Source organism: Castanea sativa, chromosome 12 (assembly GCF_040712315.1).
Source record: "Castanea sativa cultivar Marrone di Chiusa Pesio chromosome 12, ASM4071231v1".
In the NCBI taxonomy this organism is placed as follows: Eukaryota; Viridiplantae; Streptophyta; class Magnoliopsida; order Fagales; family Fagaceae; genus Castanea; species Castanea sativa.
Genome location: NC_134024.1, coordinates 9,421,070 through 9,447,572, shown reverse-complemented (window position 1 = coordinate 9,447,572; position 26,503 = coordinate 9,421,070). Strand labels below are relative to the sequence as shown.

General features: G+C 30.6%; 1 protein-coding gene across 1 annotated transcript; it reads left to right on the top strand.

Moving 5' to 3' along the window:
* Positions 1–12,320: 12,320 nt before the first annotated feature.
* Positions 12,321–14,340, top strand: LOC142618495 (ethylene-responsive transcription factor CRF4). Its single transcript, XM_075791440.1, has one exon. The coding sequence runs from the start codon at positions 12,940–12,942 to the stop codon at positions 14,005–14,007; it is 1,068 nt and encodes a 355-aa protein (XP_075647555.1). The 5' UTR covers positions 12,321–12,939; the 3' UTR covers positions 14,008–14,340.
* The last annotated feature ends 12,163 nt before the right edge of the window (positions 14,341–26,503 follow it).

Genomic DNA, 26,503 nt, shown 5'->3' with positions numbered 1-26,503 from the left:
ATAGTAAAGATGAAGCTATTTTGTGGGTTCATGTGCCAGAGTAAGTTATGATCAGGACCACATAATACAATATAACTTGATGCTTCCAACATGTTAATATCTTTTAAGTATGGATGGTTCCACCTAGAGAAAATAAATAGTTTCAAAAAACAACTCATAATCATGTAGCTGCTTAAGACTTTGTTCGTTATCGATATATTATAAGGTCCGATTAATATAATATTTTAAATTCTTTCTGTCTACTTAATATTTTTTTTGTTTTTCATTACCGTGACCATCCCCATTGTTTTCTCTTTTTCCATCTATTGGCTTTATTTTTCTTCAATTTATTTTGTCAATACTATGATTTTCCGTATAGTTTCTTCTTTGTAAATTAAGAAAATTAAAAGTGGAAAAGAAATTAATCAAATACATGTAGCTCTTTGAAGGTAATGTTTTACGTAGAGATAGGATTCCCTCATCCCTTCATCTATTTGCTCTAATTCTCCTAATTTGGTTGTTATTATTATAATAATCCCTGAATTTTCTTCCTCGTAATGGTCATGTTAATTACTTAATTATTCCTCTTGTATTCCAATATTTTTTCGATAGTTCTCTTGTATTTCAATATAATTCCTTTCGTCTTGTATTATGCGTGTATGGTACATCATATCAGTATTCAGCTTCCACGGTAAATACTAAATAGTAAATACAGATATCCTTCTCCTTGTTCATACATGCAACTGTAAACCTACAAATTTCAGCTTCTTATAATATGCCTATTATTAAACATCAAAGTTAACATGTTTTAATGAATGAAATGATGCATTGGATTTGTGTATCGCATTGGATTTGATTGCAATTATACGTGTTGCGCATCCTAGATAGCAGATTAATTATATTGTTATAGGCCAAAATTGGTTTTTGTTTATTTGCTTTTGTAATATTTAGCTCACATCCAACGTATGTGTGTTGAATGTTAATGTCCACATAAGAAGTGTATTAGAATTTAGGATTTTGGTCAATCTAGCTAGTCTAGAACATACAATCATGATACATTTGATCACGTAGGGTTTTAAATAAATCAAACTGCTTATGAATAATTCGAGCTCGACTTGGGCTAAAATTTATTTTTGTTAGTTTGTTTAGCAAACAAGCCAAGGTTAAACACAAATATTAGCCAAGTTAAACTCAAATATAATAATATGTTCGTGAACATACATGTTTGATTTAATTATATATAATATTATACTTTTATGTGTATATATGTCCAAAGATAAACTTAGACTTGAGAATAGAATGTGTAAGTTTGTAAATAGGTTCATAAAATATCAAATTCGTAATAATTATATGTTGATAATATAAAAAGTTCATTCAGAATTTGTGAAGGAATATGAAATTTTAATCATGGTTTTACTATATATGAGAAAAGAATAAATCAATAAAGTAACTTGCGAACAAGCTCTAATTTATTCAATAAGAAAATGATCCAAGTTTGAATATGTAATTTTGTTTGGTAATAAGCTTGAACTCAAGCTCAATCTGCATTCGAAATAAAATTAAATGAATATATAAACTTTTAATATTGAACTCGACTCGACTTAACTCGTTTAGAGACTCACTTCTTACTTCGACCCGTTGACACATAATAAGGATCACAATTAGCTGGTTCACTAAAATCAAGAAATAGACTTGTTGAAGATTGAGGGGTCAGTTAGCAAGGTAATGAGTAATGAGTCAAGAATCCAACAAGTATCTTGGACTTGATGCTCATTGACTTGTTAAGTTATAATCCCTATAGCTACTTAATTGTTGCAAACCACCAAATATATATAACAAAAACATGCAGTACAGAGTAGATATATATTGCAGTGATAGAGATAGAAGATATAGAGCAGAACACAAACACCAAAATTGTTTGAATTATATTTTATATATATACAACTCGGAAGCAGACCACCCGGTGCTTTGTCGAATTTGGTGCACTTCCTTAGCTGTCTTTTGTAATAAGGTTCACTTGGCTCAAGGGTGATGGGCCACACTCCAAGAACCTGCCTCATTGTTCATTTTGTCTTTGCTAATCCTTATGATTATCTCTCTCTCTCTCTCTCTCTCTCTCTCTCTCTAAAACTAAAACATGGGATCTTTAAACTCATCCCTTTCATACACACTGATGACTCGTTTTGCAACCCCCCCTTTCCTTCCTTATCGTTTTGGCTTTTTATTTATTTGTTTTTCTTCTTTTGTTGTCACCCCTAGTGATACTCATTTAAGCTCGACACAATATTATCGCAGCCAACTGGTAAAAGTTTCAACGGAAATGAATCTATTCCATTCACACACAAAAGAGAGAAAAAAAAAAAGTGTTACAGGTTGTGGAGCCTTAAAAAAGAGTCCTGATTTTATACAGATCAAAGCAAAACACAAAAAGTAGCACAGATAATTTTTAATTGGTCACATAGAAGGAAAAGTCAAGTTTTGGCTTAGCTTGGTCTTTAAGATTAAAAGAATACCAATTTCTTGTGTTAATAAATCTTTCTTGATATTACCAAATGGAGGCACAACATGGAATCAAAATTTGATTTTGAAGGAGCTAGGAAGGTCTCTCGTGGTCTAACCAATTAGAATTAGGATCAATATTGGGGAAAATATTGTATGTTTTGTTCTGTTGTAGCTAGCATCCAACATGTTCCATTATGGAAAGCTAAACAAAAATTTTTAAGCATGTCGGGAGCTTAATTTGGCTGTCCCAAAAAAATCTTGCACAAAACTTTTAAATATTTTCTTTTGATCCTTTTTTTCCAAATAATATAGGGAAGGAATTATTTTCTTTTTATGGAACTTTTCATTGTCATATTTTGGAAAGTGGATTACTCAAAATACAATTAGACAAAAATAGATATGATCTACTTAGGATGGCTGGCTGCTAAAGACAAAAATAGATATGAGGTTTTAGTTAGCTCAACTTTTGGGTGAAAATAGGAAGGATGGAAAATAAAGAGAGGAAAATAGGGTAGAAAATGTTGTTTTCCACTGTTCGGTTGAGGAAGAAAAATAGGAAGGAAAAAAAACCCGAGAAAATTTTTTCTCTCCGAGCCCACATTTTTTTTCCTCCCAAATCGAGAGGAAAATCTGAGGAGAAAAGTACTATAGTAGCACTTTTACAAAAATGCCCTATTCCCACCTTTTTTTTTCAATGTTCTTTTCTCTTTTTTTTTTTTTTTTTTTTTTTTTCAACATGACCTGGGATGTTTTTTTTCAACGTTCTTTTTTTTTTTTTTTTTTCAACGTGACCTGATCTATAATAATAAAAATTTATATATATATATGATGTGATAAATTTTATATTATGTAATGAGTACAAATAAATCTATTTCTTACATATTATGTAACAAGGGTATAATAGTCAATTTATATAAATTACATTTTTCTCTCCAACAAAATAAAAGAGTTTTCCACCCTCCCACTTTTCCACCATTCCAACCGAACACACAAGAGGGAAAACTAAATATTTTTCATTCTCATACTTTTCCATTTTCCCACAATTTTCCATTCTCCCATTTTTTCACTCTTCTAACTAAACGGACCCTTAAAGTTTATTGCCGTCGAATAATAAATTTAGAATTCAAATCTCACCTACAAAAAAAAAAAAAAAAAAAACAGATGGACATTTTAGCTTGATAATAAAAATCAATCATCATGGAGCGAACTCTGTAAGTTGATAAAGACAATAACGATTCTTATTTGTCTATCCAAAGACTGGTCCAACCATGAGTTAATTATGCTCCAAGAATCACATCCCAACCCTTATAAACCATATATGATTTGTAATTTATCAGTACAATAAAATCAATGGAACTGTTATTCATTACCAACAAAAGAAGATCAAAGGAGGAAAAAATACCAAGAAACATGTAAAAAAATCTCTATAAAACAATATCCATTTTGTTTGATCCTAGTTTTTCATGGTCCCAATAGTTTTTTTTATATATATATAAATTTTGGAAAAAGAATTTAACGAATTAAAAACCCTAATATAACAATCACTATATATAATAAAACATAAAATGTACTTTTTAAATATATAATTAATGAGCATTTCATTTAAAAGATCTGAAGAGTAAAACAGATAAGTGAAGTACAGATTCTCACAGCACCAACAAATTAAACAACTCAAAAATTAGGATTTCATATATCACGTTTTATCACACCCCAAACCAAACGTGATAAACAGACTAGACCACATAAAATGTACTTTGAGTCTTTTACTTTGAGTCTTTGATGCTTAGAAAAAGTACCTTAACTTGTAGTGGCTACATGCACGTTAAGTTCTTAGTAAAAGACGAACGTTGATTTGGTCTTAACGTAGAACACATTTTTCATATATATATTTTTTATTTTTTATTTTGTGTGAGTAAAGTGGGAAAAAGTTAATGTAAGAAAAACTATTTTTCATTCATTCCAAACATAAAATACCCAGCTCTGAAACAAGGCCACATGAGCCACAGTAATTTGGTCCAAAAAGTCCTAGAGATGTGTTCCCATGAATATTCATGTGAACACAAAATGGTACTAACTACTAAGATATCATCATGTGAGAGTGAGACCACAATTCCCATAATTAGCTTCATATAGTCCATTTTTCACTTGCAGGCGTGCTACGCATGACGACCCATATGTTTGCCCACAAAAATCATACAATAACGTTTCACGCATGAAAATAAAAAAGAGCCTATATAATGGTTTCAACTTTCAAATACATATATCTAAAGGCAAACAGGTGATATATAATCCGAATCGGCAATTCCATGGATTTTGAAATCTAAGCATGTGTGTACCTAATTGTGATTTTGAGAGCTTAACAACCAATCATTGGGTACGTACCACATAATTAAGCATGCGTGTGCATGGCTAAACATTTCAATGCCGGGTCAAGCACATAAATTGCAATTTTTCTTAAGAGTTCTAGTTTTGTCACTTAGGTCTTTAGTTATCTAAACAAGTCGGCTTATTTGTTTGTTATCGTTTGTAGATTTTATGATTTTGATTCAAGTCAACTATCTCTTTATTTGATTGATAAAGTCATTTGTCGTCGAATAAGAAATTTGAGAATTAAATTCCGTCAACACCAAAAACTAACTGATATTTTGGACCTGATGATAAAAGTAATCACCACGGAACCTTATTCAATATCTTTTTATTGGAGGCAAGTTTTGACAAATTCACTATTAGATTACATTTTCTTCTTATATCTTCCATGTTTGCAAAATTTCTAAAAATTTAAAGATCAATAGTTATGTCATCAATATATAGTTTAAATTGCAAGTTTTTATAGTTAAATTATGCATAAAATATAGACTTATAGATTATATAGTGAATAATATCCAACTAACACAAAATTTAACATGAGTATTAAGAGTGTAAAGAACATCCAATTCATCGTTAGAATTTCAAAATATGTGATATATAACGTTTGTTTTATTAAATAAGGTTGTAGCATTTGCAGCTAAATTTTGTCAAAAAATCTCTCTCTCTCTCTCTCTATATATATATATATATATTTATATATGTTCAAATTTTCAGCAGTAAACCATGGCTTTCATCCATTCTCAAAGAAAAAAAATTCCTGTCTACATTGTTGCAAGCAGGAATATAGAGTAGATTATGTTCTTTTCTTTTGGAAGTTCAATTTATCTTAGTTCCTCACTCCTTGCAGGCTTTAACACAGGACGCAAATTGATGGTGACAAATTTTTTTTTTTTTTTTTTGTAAATTATTTGGTGAGAATGTGATGGCGACAATTTGAAAGTCTTAAACAGAGATATAAACTCCATTGCATCTTAGATTATCGGACACCAAAAATCAAGTAATTGTTTGTAAAAAAATTTATTTGTTTTAATTTATTTTATTTTATTTTTTGTTCCCATGTTATAGTAGTTTTCCTAATAATCCTATAAATCTCCACCTATAAATTAAGTGTTAAACCCATTACTTTTTAATTGAATTACGTACCTTTAAGCCCAAACCTTGGACTACTCATTTAATCTGTTCTAACAATCCAACTTCAGCCACTATGCCCCATAGTAAGACACGCATATTATACATGATGTTACACGTACTGGATGTTTCTCGTATTATACTTATAAAAAAAAACTTTAAATTAACAACATTTTAATATTCTTATCAGTATTATAATTGTTTATATTGTGCCGACGTATGTTAATATATTCTAAAATAAAATTATTAAAATTAATCTTTTTAATTCCATGATTTATTATTTATATCGAAATTAACAATTTCATATTTTTATTATAATATTTTGAGTTTTTTTTTTTTTTGTTATAAGAAGTAATATTTTGAGTATTTGATTTACTCTATTAAGGTTTTTCTATAATTTGGGTGATTAGATCTTAATGTCATATTATATGTGTATGATTTTAAATAAACAATAAATAAATCATTCTAAATCATAGTAATAATAATTAGTATGAGGCAATAATTAATTTTATTTGTTGTTTTACCATTCTTTTGCTAATAAAGTAAATTAAAGAATATAATAAAAATATATTCTTCATTAACATGTTACTTTTTTCTTGAACATAATAAATATTAAGTGGCAGTTTGTGAGATGCACAAAAAGAGTTTAATATAATATGATTTTTTTTGTCTAAATATGAAACTCAATAATTATAATAATTAATAATAGAAGTTCACCATATATTCTCTATTATTAGACATTTTGTTATGATTGTACTTATATATGAAATTATATATTTTAACATTTAAAAAAAATATGATGTGCTAAGATTCTAATGAATGGTTTAAATATAGAATATAATTAAACAATTATATTAGAATAATGGCGTGTAAAATTTTAAGACTTCAAAAACATATGTATTATATAATATTATGAGGATAATTAAAAGTCAAACATTTTCCATTTTATATATTATAGATCATAGATTAATAATAAAATTTAAAATATTAAATAATTTTTTAATAGTATCTTATGGAATTAGACTTTTTTTTTTTTTTGGTTGAGAAAATTATGGAATTAGACTTAGATAACACCAGTACAGAATATAACCTGACATACGTTTATTTTCATTTTATTTTTTCATTTTTTATGACTGAGTTTTTTTTTTTTTTTGAAACAGACTGAAATTTTTAACATAAGTATATTTTTTTATAAAAATATATTGAACCGAATGTAATGGTTTTGTATTCCGTACCATATATGTCCCATTCCATCTAGTACTGTATTACAACCAAAAAAAACTATGCCCACTACACAAACTTTTAATTTTCTTTTTCTACACATGGAAAGGAAATAAAGCAAATTATGTGCTGATAATTTCTTTATAACAACGCGGCATAGGCACAGAGCTAGTTGAGTTGTACTCAATATATATGACTGTTTTCTAGTGTGTGCGACAGAAGTCCAGTAATTGAGATCAACAAAATTATGTCAGTATGTATACGGCGAATTCATAAAAAGTTATTTAGAACGTTAAATTTTGATTCAATTATTATCTTATTAATGAGAGCTAGCTTCTTTTTTTTTTTTTTCATCTCATAAATAAAATTTAAACTCCAAGGTTAAATTATGCACCCAAAAAAAAAAAAAAAAACCTAAATGTTCAAACGCCAATAACAAAGTTGCAATTTATGGAGGTAACATAGACCATATTTGAACATGCAATCCACTAAAAAAATCGAAATTGAAAAAAATAAAGGGTTTATAAACGTATTAAAATTAGATGTGAAGTTTTAAAATATATATATATATATATATATATATATATATATATATATATTTGAGAGCAAACATAACCCTAGCTAGCCCCATTTTTCTATTCTAAAAGAGAAATGAAGATTGTTTTGTATAGTTTGTGTTCCGGTTAAGAGTTTTAAGGGTAAGCCTCAAAATTTTCATTAGAAACGTTAAAAAGTGTTAGTTTATACTAAATATTATTAATTCCTATAATTTCAATACCTAGCATGAATTATAAGGATAACATGAAGTTGGCAAATCCCGCTCAGTCTAACACGTATTCAATAAAATTCTAAAATCTTCTTCTTCTTTTTTTTGAGTCATTCACTTATTTTAGGACTACAATAAATTCTATGTTCATTTCTACAGCTGTCTTATGTGTAGATTGTGATTAGCAACTCACATAAACTCATAATTCTTTTTATAGGACTACAATCAATTCTACAGTTATTTTTACAATTGTCTTATATGTAGATTACAATTAATTACTGGTCACTTTCATATAAATTTATCATTTTTTTTCTACTACTCATAATCAATCAATATTAGATTATTGTGAAAATGAGTATAGAATTAGTTAGTCTTAAATTTCTTTTCCTTTTTCTTGCAAAAGGCAAAAAAAAAAAAAAAAACTTTTTTTTTTAAATGACACAAACACATTATTCTTTTTTTTAGGATTACAATTAATTCTTTATTCTTTTTTACAATTGTTTTATGTGTAGATTCAAATTAACTACCTATCGCTTTCACATAAATTTACTATTTCCTTTTTTTCTGCTACAATTAGATTGTTGTGAAAATGATCGTAGAATTGGTTGGTCTTAAATTCTCTTCCTTATTTAAGAAAATGTAGAAAAAAACAGTTTGTTTTACGCATGCTCACCACGTATGTAAATCCATAAATTTACCAATAAAATTAGTACCTTATCATTTTTAGTAATGAATCTTGAATGGTTTAATCATTCATGAGTTGTAAACATTCAGGGTCTGTTTAGCATGTGAGTTTTAACACAATAACTCATATTTTAAACAATATTACACACACTTTTTTTCTAACACGTATATCAAAAACACCCAAACAACATAATTCAAACTACTCTGCCAAACACTTCCTCAATTTACTGCTTGAAGCTGCATGTACAATTGTACAAAATGTCCATATATAATTTTTCATTCAAAGCTGTCTTTAATTATTATGCAAAAGTTGTAATTGCTCACAATGTAAATTAAGTGTCACCTACTGATGAACCAAACCAATTAACTGTAAACTAGAAACCATCAACTTCACCGAATCGAATCGCAGATTCACATTCATGAATTAATATGTCACCACACACACACTTTTGGGACCCCACTCGTTAGGTGTCTGAAACGCCCATCATGACTAATGTTGTGCATTGTGGAAAAAAAAATTGGAGAATTTGATTTGACAAGTTGCAACAATTTAATGAAAAAAATACTATATTTTTATTTTATTTTATTTTTGTTTTTAACTTAACGAATTTACCAGACGAGGTGAGATTTGAGAAAGACTATTACGTAGGATTGGCTTGCACGCGCCACTAAACATAGCTCGTATTATGACCACTAAGTAAGTCATTGTCTCTTTGAAACTTTTTTTTTCCCTACTTTTTTTCCTGGACAAAAAGAAGTTTTGTTTGATCTGTCAAATTCATAAATAAATATAAAAGGAAGCCTGTTTGTTTTATTTAATTTTCAACTCAATTAGCTTAAACTTCAAGCATAAACATTTTCAAGATCAACCCATCCAGAGTCAAACATTGTAGGAAATTTTGTTTCTTCTTTTCCTTTTGTTAAATAAGGAACATTAAATCCATATTCTTTGTACTAGTTAGTATCTTGTGTAATACATAAAAAATTTAAGAAAATATAATTTTATTTATCTTTTTATTTATAAATATGAATTTTGGTAATTAAGTTAGTTATATTTAGTCAGTTATTATGATTATAAATGTATATGGAATTATCTGTTACATCATTTGAAGAAAATATGATGTAGACAAATTTTAATGAAGTGCTTTAATAAATAGATAGAATTTAAAATCAATTTTAAATATATATTAGAATAATAGTGCGTAAAATTGTGAGGTTTCAAAAGTTTACGTGATAAAATAATGCAACGTCAACTAATAGTCAAAATATGTTAGTTTTTTTCCCTTTTGCATTGTTGTCAAATAAGGCTTTTGTAAAAAGTTATAGAATGTTATTAAAATGTGAATTTTACTAACATTTACACTTAGAGTATCCATTAATAAATCATTTTAAAAAATGTTTTTATGGAAAAATGAAAAATGACAAACTTTTTTAACAACTTTTTTAACATTTCATAAAAAAATTTCTAAAATAGATAATTAATGAATGCTCTAAAGACATACATTAACCGAACCTTAAATTATTTGTGTTTAATTAGCTGTATACTATAAACATAAAATTCAGTAACCAAATTAGTTAAGCTCTATCCTAAACTTATTACATGAAATTGATCCATTAGTAGCTAAGTTTTGTGTTGAGAGCAGATATCAACTATCAAATTAACTTGATGTTGTAAAGGTATATTTTATATGTTGTAATAAAATTTTTAAAAAAGATTATATTTCCTACAAAATCCAAATGCACAATGAAAAGATTTAAAACAAATTTTCCAATTTTTTGACCAATGAGAATTTGAATACGTCTAGCTAGTCTTGTAAAAAGGGAAGGACCTAAAATCAGAAGAGGTAAGTAATTTTCAAAGTTCTTACATAAAAATGAAAATTGAAAAGGAGCTATCATTTGTAAGCTTTGAATGCATTACTCTGAATTTTACTGAGTAAATCTAAAATCTGTGTAGATCCATTTCAATTTGGTTAATATACAAAATTTAAGTGATTATTTTACATTAATCTTGTATTAGAAACACACATTTATGGAAAGTTATATTTAGATTTAATTACAAATTGCTCAAATTCTACCGCGAATTAAAAATCTAAATATATTTTATCATATAATTTTGTTGTGGAAATTTCCAAACATGAAAAAAAAAAAAGAAGAAGTTATCTATAGTCGTAAATGTAAAAAAAAAAAAGAAAAAAGAAAAAGCAATTGCATAATATAAATAAGGAAAATATTAACGGATGTCCTTAAGGTAATCGGGAACAATCTATTTTAAAAAAAAAAATTTATGGGAAAGAGGAAAAAAAATTGATGTTTTGACAACTTTTTCCATTTTTCATAAAAGTGGTATAAAAACATTTCTAAAATGGATTGTTAACTCGTTAATATGACCCAATAAATAAATAGTCTTCTCACAACTCACAAGTCTTATGTGCATGTCCAAAAGCATTTTTTTTAAAAGATAATTATAACATGCTGCTAACTCCGCAGCTCAAACCTTTTCCTCCTGAACCTTCAAGTACTTTGTACATAGGAAGGTGCTAATTTAGCTACAAGACCTTTGACAAAAAAAACATTTTTTCTGTATTATGAAAAGAAACAACTGTTTTTCGGTTATAATCACAGGTATATAATTGATATACTAATTTAATATCTTTAAAAATAGATACCAATTTAATACAATCTGAAATTTAAATTTTAAATTTCCCGATTTACCTTTGATGCACCTTCTTATCCTTAAATTTTAGGATTAATTTTAGAAATACAAAGAATCAAATACTACTAATTTTTTAAAGGGAAATATATAAATTACTATATTTAATACCTGTAATTAAGCTGTGGAAAATAGTGGTAGGAATTAGGACCATAAAATGGCACGGGCTTTAAGGGCGCGTGAGATTAGCATATCTCGGAAGAAGGAACAAAGAGCACAGAAATTACCCGGAGACGTACAAAACCGATTTATATATGGCGGCGAAATCTAGGTTGCCCGCCACGTTAGTTCTAGCTGTAAAAAGTAAATATTAAAAAAGTTCAAAAAATCTGAACATTTAATCAAAACTCAAAAACTTTTTCTTAAAAAAAAAAAATTTTTGAGTCAAAAATATTAACACCTACGGAGCCAGCACAAAATGAATTGTTTTCATACACATATGATTTTACTAAAATACCCTCCAAAAGTCAATTAATTACCTTAAAAATAAATAACCAGGTTTTTATTTTTATTTTTTATGGTTAGTCTTTTTAATTAGTCAGAAACCAAAATTTTGACCAAAATATATTGACAGGGCCGGGTATCTGGGGCCTCACGTGACTGGCCATCACAGAGTTCGAGATGAGTTATATGCTGACTCAGCACCTTACGGTACATCTCATTCGCCCAGATCTTGCCACATTGAAACGTGTCATGATCCTAAGCCATCATTGGGATGCGGCGGACCGCACACTATTACTTTTGGTTTTTCAACCGGAATCTTTGGCCCGACCCACTAGCTCCCTAATATGACCCTACCCCCCATCTCCCATATTTTTGAAAATTTTTACTTTTTTTGCAAAAAAAGAAGATAAAAATAAAATTGAATTAATTAAATAATTTAATGTCAATAAAGGTTTTAGCGTTCTGGGTTTTACAATTTCGGCTGTTGGGATCCTATATAACAGCAATTTCAATGTTTCGGTTTCCACCGCAACTGAACTCTTTTTGCTTTGGCTTCTCATCATACTCACCATCCTTGTACTACTACTTCACTAATAACTCTTTGTCACAGAATCTTTTTCTCTCTTTACACCCACTGCAAACTTCAAATCTCTCGTTATTTCTTCTGTGTCTACTTTTGTGGGTTTGATTTCTAAACATCAAAGATTTCCATTTCCATTTCCATTTCCCTTCCAAATTTTGATAAAAAAAGATCATATTTTTCCCCAAATGGGTAAGAGTATCAGAGAAAGTATATACAAAATTAAGGCAGGTGTATATCTCTGAATCATAAGTTATTTTCTTTCCTTTCTTGAGCAAACCCCATTTAAAGTCTCTGCCTTGCTGGGAAAAACTTTTTCCATTACAACTCTTCTGTGGTTATCACAAAGAGAGTCTCTTGTTTGCTTTCAAGTTTCAAGTACATCTTTTTTTTCTTTTTTTGGGCTGAGTGGTGATCTTTCTATCTATTTAGTCTTCTTGTTCACGATTCTTGGGCTTTCTTGAACCTCTTTATACTTTCATTCGCTTTTCCTTTCGATGCGAATAGACCGAATCTGATCAGAGAGAGAGAGAGATTGAAAAAAAAGAACCAAAAATGGACCAAAGTATCCTATGTCCAATCAAGTACACAGAACACCGGAACGTGACCAAAAAGCACACAAAGCCACATAAAGCTGTCTCCTCTGATGGCCGGAAACACATAGAGCCCAGAGTTGTACGGATATCCGTGACCGACCCGGATGCCACGGACTCGTCCAGCGACGAAGAGCAAGAGAACTACTTCTTCCTCCGCCGGCAGCGCGTGAGGCGGTACGTGAACGAGATCAACATCGAAACCAGCTGCAAAGCCGCCGTCGTCGTATCGAACCCGAGGAAGAGACCCGCGGCTGAGTCCGCGGCGGCCAGTCCTAGCAGAAAGGTCCGTCAGGTTAATAAAGCTTCTTCAACTGCTGCTGCTGCTACGCCGAACGGCAGAAAGTTCCGTGGCGTTCGGCAAAGGCCTTGGGGAAAATGGGCGGCCGAGATTCGAGATCCGGCGAGACGTGTACGGCTTTGGTTGGGGACTTACGAGACTGCAGAAGAGGCTGCCATGGTTTATGATAATGCAGCCATTAAACTCCGTGGCCCTGACGCTTTAACGAATTTCGTTACTCCACCGCCGAGACAAAAGCCCGAAATCAATGTCGCATCCGTTTCGAGTTACGACTCGGGCGATGAGTTTCACAACCTGTCTTCTCCGACCTCTGTGCTTCATTACAGAACTCAGTCCAGTGAAGAAGAAGAAGCGGAGCCACCGAAACAGGAACCTGAACCGGTTCACGAACCAGTACAACAGAGCAGTGAACCACAACAACTGGTTGGTGGGGACTTGTTTCAAGAATGTCAAGGCGAAACGAGTGTGCCCGATGATTTGGGTGACTTTTTCTCGTTCGACTTGCCTTGTTTCGACGACGCGTTCAACTTTTCGGCACCCGATCCGCCGATACTTTTCGACCCCCCACTTTTATTTGATGAGGCAATACCGGACGATATATTTAAGGACGATTTCGGTGCGTTTTTCGGTGATAGTTTCGGGTCCACTTCAACGTCGACAACGATGAACCAAGGTGATGATTATTTTGACGACATTTTGTTTGGTTTGGACCCTCTTGTGGATCTATGAGTGAGTGACAGACTCTTTGGAATGAGTGATTGTTGTCGCCGTTGCCGATTTCTCGGCAGATTTTGTACCGGTTACAACAGTAATATCGGGTAGCTTTTTTTATTTTTTATTTAATATTATTATTATGGAGCAATAGGTTGTATTAGTACTGAGTATCTATTTAAATATCTCTGCTTAAATTAGCAGAGATATGAGTGGAGTTTTGTTTCAATTTTTATTCATAAAGTTTTGTTAAGAGTGTATAATTTTCAGGGATTAATGGAAAATGTATAAGTTATTAATAAGTCATTTTCAATATTCAATACTACTTTTTTATGTTTCAATATTTTACTCAGAATTAAGTGCAGCATTTTTATTTAGGGATATTAAAAGCTGTGTAAATTTTGTGGTTGTTATATGGAAAAACGTATATGCATAGCTTTAGTATTTTGGTTTTTCCAATTTTATGGTGCTATAATGTGACAGCACTTTATGACTTTTTTTTATGGGTCAAATTTATGAGAATGCCACAGTGGCATTCCTTTTGTATTTGTCCCCACACGAGCAGGCGCAATTAGCGGCCAAGGCCGGTCGATTTAGTCTGAGTCGGCTTACCCTGGTGTGAAATGTGAATCCATTTTTCCCTTTCATTTCAGGCTTTGCTTTTCTTCTAAACTAACTAGTTCTTTTTCTATGTATGTCAAGCATGGTACACGGCCTAATAATGGTTTTCATTTTTATATATAATCTCTGATTGATTCTCTATCTCTAAGTAGATAGATGTGGTTGAAAAGCCATACGATATAATTAAATCAAATCCAGATTCTAGGAGATCTGGATTACGAATTCCGTTTACACTAAAAATCAAAATTAGCCATCTTTATTAATCATTACGAGGCGAGACGAGAGCATTATAAGAATAAATTCTATGAACCTATCCTTCCAAGCAGTCAAAAACCAGAAAAAAAGGGTAAATTGTGCTTTCTCACTAAATAAGGCATTATGAGACTCGGCCACTTGTGAAAGTTATATGGGGTTAGGAAAATTGGAATATAGCTGGCACATGATGCTGCTGGCAATAGACATTTATGTGACCTGTGACAATGAGACTTATAGTCACGTTGTGAATGACCAATAACGAAGTTTGGAAAATGACCAATAACGAAGTTTGGAAATTTATTATGTATTTTCGGAATACCATAAATGCGTACTTCTTTCTCTCACATGAATGGTACGTCTTACTAATGAGTAATTCTTAGGTGCTTCTGGAGCATGAAAAATTGTGCTCCCTCCTCTCACATTCATGGTGAGGTCCGCTCATTAAATTTATGATGGTGTCCACTATGAATGTGTGAGAAGGGAGCACAATTTTACTATATTCCAGGACTTCCTAAGAATTTTTTTTACTAATTAAATTCATGGTGAAACCCATTATTCGAGAGTACTTAATAATTTTGCATGAAATTTATACTATAGCTGGCGATTAACGGGGTTGGAATTGTTTTTATGATGTTTTAGCAACCCTCCAACTTTAATTGTGTACTAAACTTATACTAATTAATAAGTTTCACAAAGTCAAAAAAAGGAAATAGAATTAAAGACTAATAATTGGGTTGGATTTTGATTTTGATTTTTTTTTTGGTTTGGGTTCAATTGATTAATGATAATTCAATATGTAAGGTGGAAATTAAAAGTATATTCAAAGGGACATGAAGACGTACACACTACAGTGTTTAGCTTAGACTGTGGCCAGTGTACACGTTGAGAAACTCTTCCTGCATAATAAGACCGCTTTCAGTCAAGGGAGCACAACTAAATAAGTTCTTGGAAGCTATACTTCAGTCAAGTGAGCATTTTTAAACAATTTCTTAGAAATTGGGTCGTACCTAGGGTGTGCATGTTATAGACAATTTTTGTTTATTTATGTATTTGTTGGAAACATGTTATAGACACTTAGTACTTTCATCATAGTTTGTTTTTGAAATAAGAGAGGTCATTTTATGATACTAAATTAACAACATTTTGCTTCTCAAAAAAAAAAAAAAAAACATTTTTATATATTTTTACAACAAATTATAAATGGTAAATTATTATTAGTTTTACTTTAAATTTATTACTTAAATTACTTTTCTACCCTTCCGCAACAACATGTTACTTATGATTTGCTGTAAAAGTATTATGAGAATGTTATAGACATAACATATCTCTTTATGATTTCACATATTTCATGTATTAACGCATGTAAATGACATTCAATCATATATTAATTTTTTTTCAATAAATAAAGACTATCCCCTCATTTGATAAGTTTAATCCTCTCACTCTTGTTACTACTATTTTGTTCCAAGTTGATCAATTTTATGTGATTTTGGAAGGTAAAACCATGTTGAGAGACAACCACAAAAGTTTTGCTTTCATTATCAAAGATAGGTACACAAATCTTCGCATACTATTAATTTATCAATATATGATGTTTTGCTATAATTAATATCTAGTCTAAAATCTATTCATAAATTGCAGTCAACCAATTATCAAACTTTTCCCATAAAAAAAAAAAAAATTATCAAACTTTTACACATTAAAAAAACAATAAAAGTTATCAACCTTTTATGGAAAAGTCAAATCAATCTTTTATGAAAAAACCAATATTGAGGAGTTAGTTACAACTAAGGTCATACTTCTTCTTCACCGTCTTTTTCGCATCTATTTAATTTATAGAAAATTTAATGGCATTATTTTTCCTCTCCTCCTCTCTCTCTCTCAATACATTTGAACTTTAAGAAAAATCGTTTGAAGCTATGCTATATGTGGGCAATGGAAGTTATTAATTATGAATTTATTTTTTTAGAAAGATTGATTATGATTTTTTTTTCATGATTTTAATAACAAAAGTATTAGAATAATCTTCTCTAAAAATATGTAGTAATTCAAATAAATGACTTCTTTAGTTTTTATTTTTTAAATTAGCCTCAAATATTACATGTGTATCAATGTATGTGAACCGTGTGGCATACATATTCACTTGCATATGCATAAATGCGTGTAGCATATACTAATTCCACCCTCAAGTCAAATCTTAACTCCGTCATTGATACTATCGCAACATTCAATTGCTATGAAAGCAACTGCTTAAGAGATTGTAAGAGTATGAGATTAGGATTGGGATTAGGGTTTAATTCTTAACTTGGGGTTGATTTATGATTTTTGGATACAAATTTTTTCTAAGTTTTAGCGAAATCCTACGCAAATTTGAGGTTTTCAAACTCATTTGATTGCGCTCTCTTCTCAATAAAAATAACCTTATATTAAAACAACACTTAGCTTTAGCTTTGTTTGATGCAAAAAGGTCATGTTCTGGAGGGACTTATCCTCAACTTTTCAAATAGTTTATTATTTTTCCAAAATATTTAAAAGGTACAGCAGCCCTTCCAAATTTCCACACGTGTATCTCCAATTCTATCCCTCTAGTTTCTAATTAAAGACAACACAATATACCATCATATGGAAGATGTTATTCTTTTAGAGCCAGAATAAAAGTATTCAAAGCAAATTTGAACACATGAATATTCACATTGACATAATCATGATTGTAACCCATGGTATGCTGCTGCAACCGATGAAAATTCCTATCATGACCCCCTTTTGTTTGGGAAGAAGGTTGCGTGAGTTAGATTTGTCATCATGTTAGCAAGCGTGTCCATTTTTTATTTCCACACACAGATGCAGCTTCATGCCAAGTGATGAAGATTGAAAATGGTGATGAATAATTTTTAGGGCAATCTGTACATTTTGTTTGTTACAGAATGAAAGCTATCTCTGTAACCTGCGTGATACTATAAGCATACTTGCAGGTCCTTGCACTGATACTTGCTTGACCAATACTCAAAGATGCATAGGAAAATGACCAAGCAAAAAGTTCTCTCATGATTATTCTGCCTTATTAATAGCAGTGTTTACTCCCACGCGCTCTTTATAATCATCACTTTAAACTTGGAAAAGCAAACAATAAAATCATTATGCCATACAATTTCTTCAAATCCTTTCCTATTTTTCTTCCCCTCCTGCTTGCTTTCTATAGTCCATAAATGGATTGAATGTTCTAGAGTTCTTACGCGCTTCAACACAAATTTTTTTTGCATTCTTCTTTTGGTCATATTATTAGAAACATTCTATCTTTCACTAGCTATCTTCAAAGCATTTCTTTCTCTCACACTTGTAGGTAAAGTAATGGTTTAATAGATGACTTAGCCAAGAGAGCAAAGTTTTATTCATCTTTGACGGTTTGGATAGAGTTTGTTCTACTAGACCTTTACATTTGTTATTTGTTCGATTTCAAATTTAATTGAATAAAGTGGTCTCTTTGGCCTGTTTCTCAAAAAAGAAAGGGTAGTTTTACCATAGAGTTTCTAAAATCTTATCCGTTTATTTTGAAATAGATAATTTTGATTTTATCACGTCATCAATAATTTAAATAGATACCAAATTAATGATAGTCTACATTTTTTTTTAAATGTTGGTGATATGATAAAATTCGATCCACTTATTTCAAAATAAAGCTATCCAAATATCCTATTTAAACAAAAATATATTTGTACACATTCGCGGTAGGGTATGTAACATGCGTCTTCGTCCTGTCATCTTTTCAACACAAGAAAAATCCATAGAGGACAAGAAGGAGCAGTTGGGATAAGAATTTTCGTCATCCCTAAACAAAAAATAGGAAAAGCCTTCAAAGTTCAAACAAAATCTCATATATATTGGCCTTCAAATAAAAGTCAACCGGCAACACTCACACATCTTCAAATAAAAATATCCTCTACATTCATATTGGTTTGATTCTCTAGCTATAAGAGGGGTTATGTGATGAGTCTTGGTTACCAAATTTGGTTATTGTCAAGCAATTGGTGAAAAAGAAAATATTCAGATTACAAGAACAATAGGCAAATTTAATTACTTTTTTTTTTCTTTTCTTCTTTTCCTTTTCAAGGAACAACTTTGTACATACAAGCAAAAAAGGGCTTTCTTTGATGCATAAAGTTCATAGGATCTTCCAATTGTTTCTACTGTATTATGCAAGATAGCAAATTGGTATTATTATATTCTAAATCAGTTTATAATGTGTTAAAGGTGTTATTCCGAATGACAGTTTTTACGTAAACCACTACGTTATGGTTAAATAACTCATCTACATGTATTACTTAAACAAGTTACATCACTTATTAAAAATGCCATACGACTATAAAGTATATATAAAAGTGAATAATTTTTTTAAGTGCCACATAATGGGTTGCATAAAAATTCCTGCAACCCAGCTTGCATAAAAATCTTGCTCTATTTTGAATGGGGAAAAAGCAGAAAAATATTTATAAGTGCTAGCTACATAGTTATATTGATCTTTACTCCATTGGATCAAGTACTTCGGGTTTGGCGTCGATTGGTATGAGCTAGATGAAGAACTTTCTCACTAGGTTTGATTAGTCATGAAGGGGTCCCCCATTAAGGTGGATGCCGGTTGGTAGAAATTCTAGTATATCAGTATTGGGGCAATAATATAGATAGCTAGGTTGTAGTTTGGGTCTTATCAAAAAGGTTGTAGTTTGGGTGTGACCCATGACATGTGATAATCTGTAACACGTAGCTTTAAATTAATGTTTAGCTAATGGTAATTGTGGGAACGTGTTCTTTCAATTCCTTTCACAACTTGGTGATTCATTGTCGTCTTGTGGGGTATTAAAATTTTATTGTATAAGAACCAAAAAAAGTCACACATTCATGAAAATGAAATGTGCATGGTGTTATCTCTTCTGCACGCCTAAATTGCTACAGAGATGATGGTCAATACATCGAACCAAAAATATGGGGATGTAGAGGTTTCATTCCTCGAAAGTGTAATATCAATCTTCTTCTTCAATTTTTTGAGAAAGGTAATCCATCTAATTTACAACTTTTTTGTTGTTGCTCGTGCAAAATTGCTTTGGCACATTGCTTACAATTTTTAGCTGAGGTATTCTCTGTTTAAGATTTTTTTTAGTGGGGAAAAAAGCTTTTGTCTACTAAAGGGACGAAAAAAAATGAGTTGAAAGTGACTTTAATATGATATTTAAAACAATGCTTTACAAGAATACCTAAAATAATACTATCACAGAATAATTCATCAGGCTACAAAGCCTACAAGGCTAGTTCTATTTGGAAGATAGACTATTATCGTATTTTCAAATAACATTGGGATGCTTTTCAAATAATTATGTTTTCTTAATATGAGATTTAAAAAAAAAAAAAAGTTTAAGAAGTCATTTTTATATTCGCTGTTCTTTTAAAGGAAGTGTCTAAATCTAACAGTGCCACTTCTTTTGAAAGAATAAAAACGCCATTTCATAATACTAAAAAAAAAACGGCCATTTCAAGATTCAAATACTGCTTTTGTGGTTGTGAAACTCAATAATGTTGATAAGTAATAACATATTGACATCTTGATGAGGTTCTGGCTTAAAAAGTGCAAATAAATCGTTTAAGATGGCAAAATAAATTTTGAAATTATCCTCAAAACTTTAATTGAAGCAACACGATTAAGAGTGATAAGAATGCATTTTTTTTTCTTTTTTTTTCTTTTTTTTTTTAAAACAAAAAACAAAACTCTTGCTCAATGGTGGAATGCGCACCATGGGTTGGTAGCAAACGCAAATGTTAGAATGAAATGGCATCCTGTATATAAGATTATTATGCCCTATTTCTCTGGTTTGTAACAAAAATACTATATATATGTATGTGTGTATGTATCTTTAAAATGTTATAGAGTGCTCATATATCATATAAGATACAACGTATGGTAGATACAATGTATGATATATATTCAGTTTCTTCTTTTCATTTTCATTGTAGTTGTTGATTTGAATGTTTAACTTGCGTTAATCTTGTAATAGAAGATATTTGATTTTTACCGTTTTCATGTTATAATTTTTGTTGCTAATATGACAGTGAGATTTGAACACCGCTAAAAATACCTGGAGATGTTATTTGAGCTATAAGATTTTTGACCATGTAACTAACTAATTAATTAATTTATGAGGTTTTTTTTTTTTTTTCATAGGCCTAGACTCAAATCCATACAAACCTGTCATGGGTCTTAAAAGATAGTGACACGTTTAAATCAAGATAAATTTAACCCGAACTTGATTATAACAGGAATAGAACCCGACATGATCCTACCTAATTAAAAGCAAATTTATAATTTGTCACTTGTTAGTAAAAGTACGACTAATTGCTAAAATGTCGTCCCTTCATAAATTTTCTCTGACTTCGGTTATTTCCATTGACAGATATATTATATTTATAATCTACATTAACACTTTTTAGATTTGTTCTTTGATATGGTTGTTACTTGTTCTTTGAAAATTTATTGAACTCAATAAATTGTCTGGCAAAATCATTATAAGTTCAAATACATCTGTGCTATGGCAAGTAAAACCCTTTATTATCCACATACGACATATGTACCAACATTTTCTTAAGCAATGGATTTTATTAGATTAAAGGAAGAGAAATTGCAATGTGATAAAAGCAATATGATAAATCAACTTATATTGTTCCCAATAGCGTAATATCAATATGAGTTCCTACTTCGTACTACATCAATAATTAGAGTTCTTACAGCTTCTAGGAAGAGTAATTGCAAAAAGACTCTACATGAGAGGGGAAATATTTTTCTACGATATGGGTAGATTACCTCTAGTATTTTTTTTTTATAAAGGATTCTCATTTTATTTTAATGAGAGACTGCTACATCACCCACTAACTAAATAAAAAGTAAAGATTAAAAGTTACTATCACTTATCATTGTATATTTAAAACAAAATGACATATTTAGTTTAAAAAGTTCTGAAAGTAAGTCACACCTCTAGAATATATCATAGTGTTGTACTCCATACAACTCTAACTATGAAATCTGAATTTAGTTTCTTTTTGTGTGTTAAATAATGCTATTGCATTGAAATTTCACAGTACTTTATCCCCAATTCCATTTGAATTGGACAGGAAAATGATTAGATTCAAATGGTACTACAATGCAAAACTTCATTTATTAATTTATTTTTATATTGAGGATACTTTTGGATGGATTAAGTACCACATTTATTGAATATATACATATCCTTCTCACCATTCATAGATTCTATTAACGTTGAAATCCTTATACTGTAAAGGGATGATGCATAAATCCGATGCATGAAATACCCTTTTAGAGAATAAAAGGGAAGATGACTGGTATATAGAATTTAGACACTCACAAATAATAAAAAAGAAAAAATTGCCACTCGAATAAAGAAATCATCAAGTGCATAATATATGTATATATATATATATATATATATATATATATATATATATATATATCAAATTTGGAAATATCCCCCACTACATAGTGCTTTTAACACCCTTGAGGACTAATTCTTTGGCCCCACAATGAACCACACACAAAACAAGTGGAATTATAACTTGTAAGTTATAACAAGCAGCATTAAGAGCATTTACATCTGGATTGCCAAATGCCATATGTAGGACAAATTTAGCATTAAAGCCCAAAAATCACCCCACATCTGGACTTGTAAAAGCTTGGTATTGCAAAACAAAATAATAATATTTTATTCTCCCTTATATATATGCCACTTTCTCTCTTTTCACCTTGTCTCATCTTCTCTCTCTCTCTCTCTCTCTCTCCAAAACATTCCCAGTCTCATCTCTCTCAACAGTGGTTCACTTTTTCTAGCATGGTCGTGGGTCTAGCGAAGTGGGTCAAGATCGTCGAGCAGTGGAGATCGGTGTGGTTCATGGTTTTGATCAGCGTGGTTCGTGGGTTTCGATTGGCGTGGTTCATGGGTTTTGATCGAGTAGTGGAGATCGGGTGGGTCGTGACTAGGTTGGTTTGGATTTGGATTGGTTGTTTTGGGTTGGTTTGGTGGTGGTGGTGTGGTGATTGATGATGGTGGAGCCGTGGAGGTGGGGGTTGCCGTGGGTGGTGAAGGGGTGGGTTTGCTGGTATGGGTTTGGGTTTGCTGTCATGGGTGTGGGTTTCCCGTGAGTTTGGGTCTGGGTTTAGGTTTGCCACCGTGGGTTGTGGGGACTGTGGGTTGCTTTTTTTTTTTTTTTTTTTTTTTTTTTTTTTTTTACCTAAGGAAAAACGCTAGTCATATCTGTGCTATACCTCAAAAGGACTAGTCACCATTGAGACTTATTGTAATTGTTAATAAAACTTAGATCTACCCAGTAAATACTCGATGTGGGACTTATCACACATCTACAGACATCACACAATCAATCGAATTGGGGCATTACAATCTCTCCCACTTAAATCCTTAACGTCCTCGTTAGGGTCCACTTTGTGGGGTAGTGTCTCTGAGCTTACATTGGGTTACCGGGCCGGTTCTGATACCATATGTAACGACTTAAGGAAAAGTGCTAGCCACATTTGCGCTATACCTCAAAAGGACTAGTCACAATTGAGACTCCTTATAATTGTTAATAAAACCTAGATCTACCCAGTAAATATTCGATATGGGACTCATCACACACCTACACATAGCACATAATCAATCAAATTGGGACATCACAATTTGATTGATTGTGTGATGTGTGTAGGAGTGTGATGAATCTCACATCGGGTATTTACTGGGTAGGTCTGTGTTTTATTAACAATTACAAGGAGTCTCAATTGTGACTAGTCCTTTTGAGTTATAACACAGATGTGACTAACATTTTTCCTTGAGTTGTCATATATAATCTTTACAAAATATTTACAAATAGTTTTAACAGTAATATAATAAATTCTGTAAAACTATTAAGAGTAAAATATTTTATTATAACACTGTAATCAGTAAATAAAATAATAACCACCTTAATTGGCAAATATGTACTAAATAGGTAGAAACAATATATTATAGCAATGAACAATTTTTCCACTTATAAAGATCGATAACAATAAAACAACAGTTTGATATGGAAAACATTAAACATTAACCAGACAAAGACATAAGCTGCTAAACACTCGGTGGGTGATTCCTATGAGAAACAATAACACTAACTTCAAATAGGCAACATTGGCTCTAAAAGAGCAAACGATAACACTGGCTCCGAAGAGCAGATGATAACACTGCACCACACCATAATAACACTACATTGGCTGAAAACCAACACTTAACCTTGTGTTGGCAAAGGTTGCAGACTATCTAGCTAACCGTTTAAAAACATTCTTACTCTATTACACAATTGTCAATACTAATCATATATCATATAACAAATACTTTCTCAAAAATATAGTTTTGAGTTATTCTTAACATGTATAGTTTCAAAATAATATTCAAGAAATAATAAAATTTAGGTATGTATAAAACATTGACAATGGTATAAGTTTTTTGAAACTTCACTTTTGCAAATATGCATATATAAATATACTTTTACCAAAAATATATATAAATACACACGCCTTGAGAGACATCATGTTCTGAAATTCTTTTACCTCTAGTTGTTAAACCAAGTTTCACCTCAACTATCTGTTTATTCCTATTCATATGTTGTGGTTGGTGTTGATGGTTTGCGTTTTTTTTTTTTTTTTTTTTGGTGGTGTTGATGGTAGATTATGGGTTGTTAGTGGTGGTATCAAGTGTGTGTAGTGTAGTGGTGGTTGGCTTGTGGTGACGGTGGTTTCAATAAATTTGTGGTCGTTCTTGAACAGAAAGAGTGAGAGAGAAAGAATAAAAAATGTGTTGTATTGTAAATGATGGTAATTTTAAAATATATTATTTTATTGTGTAGACATATTATTTTAATGAGTAGAATAGAAAAATAAAAGTTGAGATGTTGGAAGTATTGTAAAATGATATGATATAAATGATAAAATAGGTTTTGAGATGGTAAAATAGAATAGTGTGAAGATTTAGGGTACGAATCCTCTAATGCCTCTAGTTTAATGACATTCATTTGATAATAACTATATGCAATTGTTGGCCATGAAGTCACATTTAAAACTAGTGCAATTAAAGGGTTGTTTGGTAACGTTGTTTTAGTAATGTTGTTTGTATTTTTTGAAAATACGTGAGGATAAAAAAGTGTGTAAAATTATATGAAATATTATTTAAAAACTAAAAATATGTTGTTAAACTACTATATCAAACAAGACCTAAATGACTACAAATATTATACCACACAAAAAACAAAAACAAAAAGTAAAAAAAAAAAGAAAAAAAGAAGTTCAATGCAATGTACAAAGCAGAGAAGAAAATTCATGGCGTATAACACTAGGAACGCTCACCAGCCTGGCTATGCCCATCAGTACAAGTATACAACACAAATGGCGGACAAGAAGGACACAAATAAATCATTGCATTATGATTGCAAAACAGTGTTTTAAAAATTTTAAAAACATTATCTTAGGATATTTGAATGAGCAATTATGATTATTTTCAGTCTCATCAGTTCCGTGATGTTCCTCTTCACGTGAGACATTTATTTAGTTCTTTAATTTGCTTTTTGTTAAATAAAAATTTCCTGGTTAAATCAATGTGCCAAAATTGCAAGTTGCTGTAATTAATATATTTTACTGCTTACTTTTGGAAACAACTGACAATTCTGGTAAAAACCAGCTGCTTCTAATGACAACTTTTTTCACTTACTGACTTGCCGTTCGTACCCACATGCTTTCTTTTCCTAAAGGCTCCAGCAATAGTTGTTGCCAAATTTACAACCTTCTCTTTTTAAAGTTACTCCCTTGCTAAACAAATCCCTTTTTATTTTTTCACCCAAAAAAAGAACTACCACTCTGGCCTCTTCTTCGAGTCCGTTTGGGAATAGTTTACGTAGCTAAAATTTAAATGTTTTTTATTAAAAATATTGTAAATAAAGTTAAAAAATAATTAAAATAGTACAGTAAAATTTATAAATAAAATTAAAAATTACAATGAGGTCTATGAATAGTATAAAAAATAAGTTGAATAATATCATAAATAAGCTAAATAGTAAAAAAAAAAAAAAAACTTTTTAAGCTAATACCAAACGCAACCTTCATCTTCTTCTCTTTTTTTTTTTTGGGTTGAAAAATCACATTTTACCACCTTAATCTATACTCCAAATTACACTTTACACCCTAAACTTTAGAATGTATGATTAGCACCTAAATTATAACTCATGTTACACTTTGCACACTGCTGTCAATTCTACCATTATCTTGGAGCATCACATAAAAAGATCAAATTGTTCATTTTTCTCAATTCTTTAAAAACAAATGAGAAATTACACTTTACTACTTTAAACTATACTTTCAATTACATTTACACCCTAGACTTTGATTTTTCATCCAAATTAACGGCAGAATTAGTGATGGAGTGCAAAGTATAAAACTGATTATAGTTTAAGATGCGCTAACTATGCATTCTAAAAGTTTAGAATGCAAATCGTAATTTAGAGTATAGTTCAAGTAGTAAGTGTAATGATCCTTTTCTTTTTTCTTATAAATATCTCTAATCACTTTATA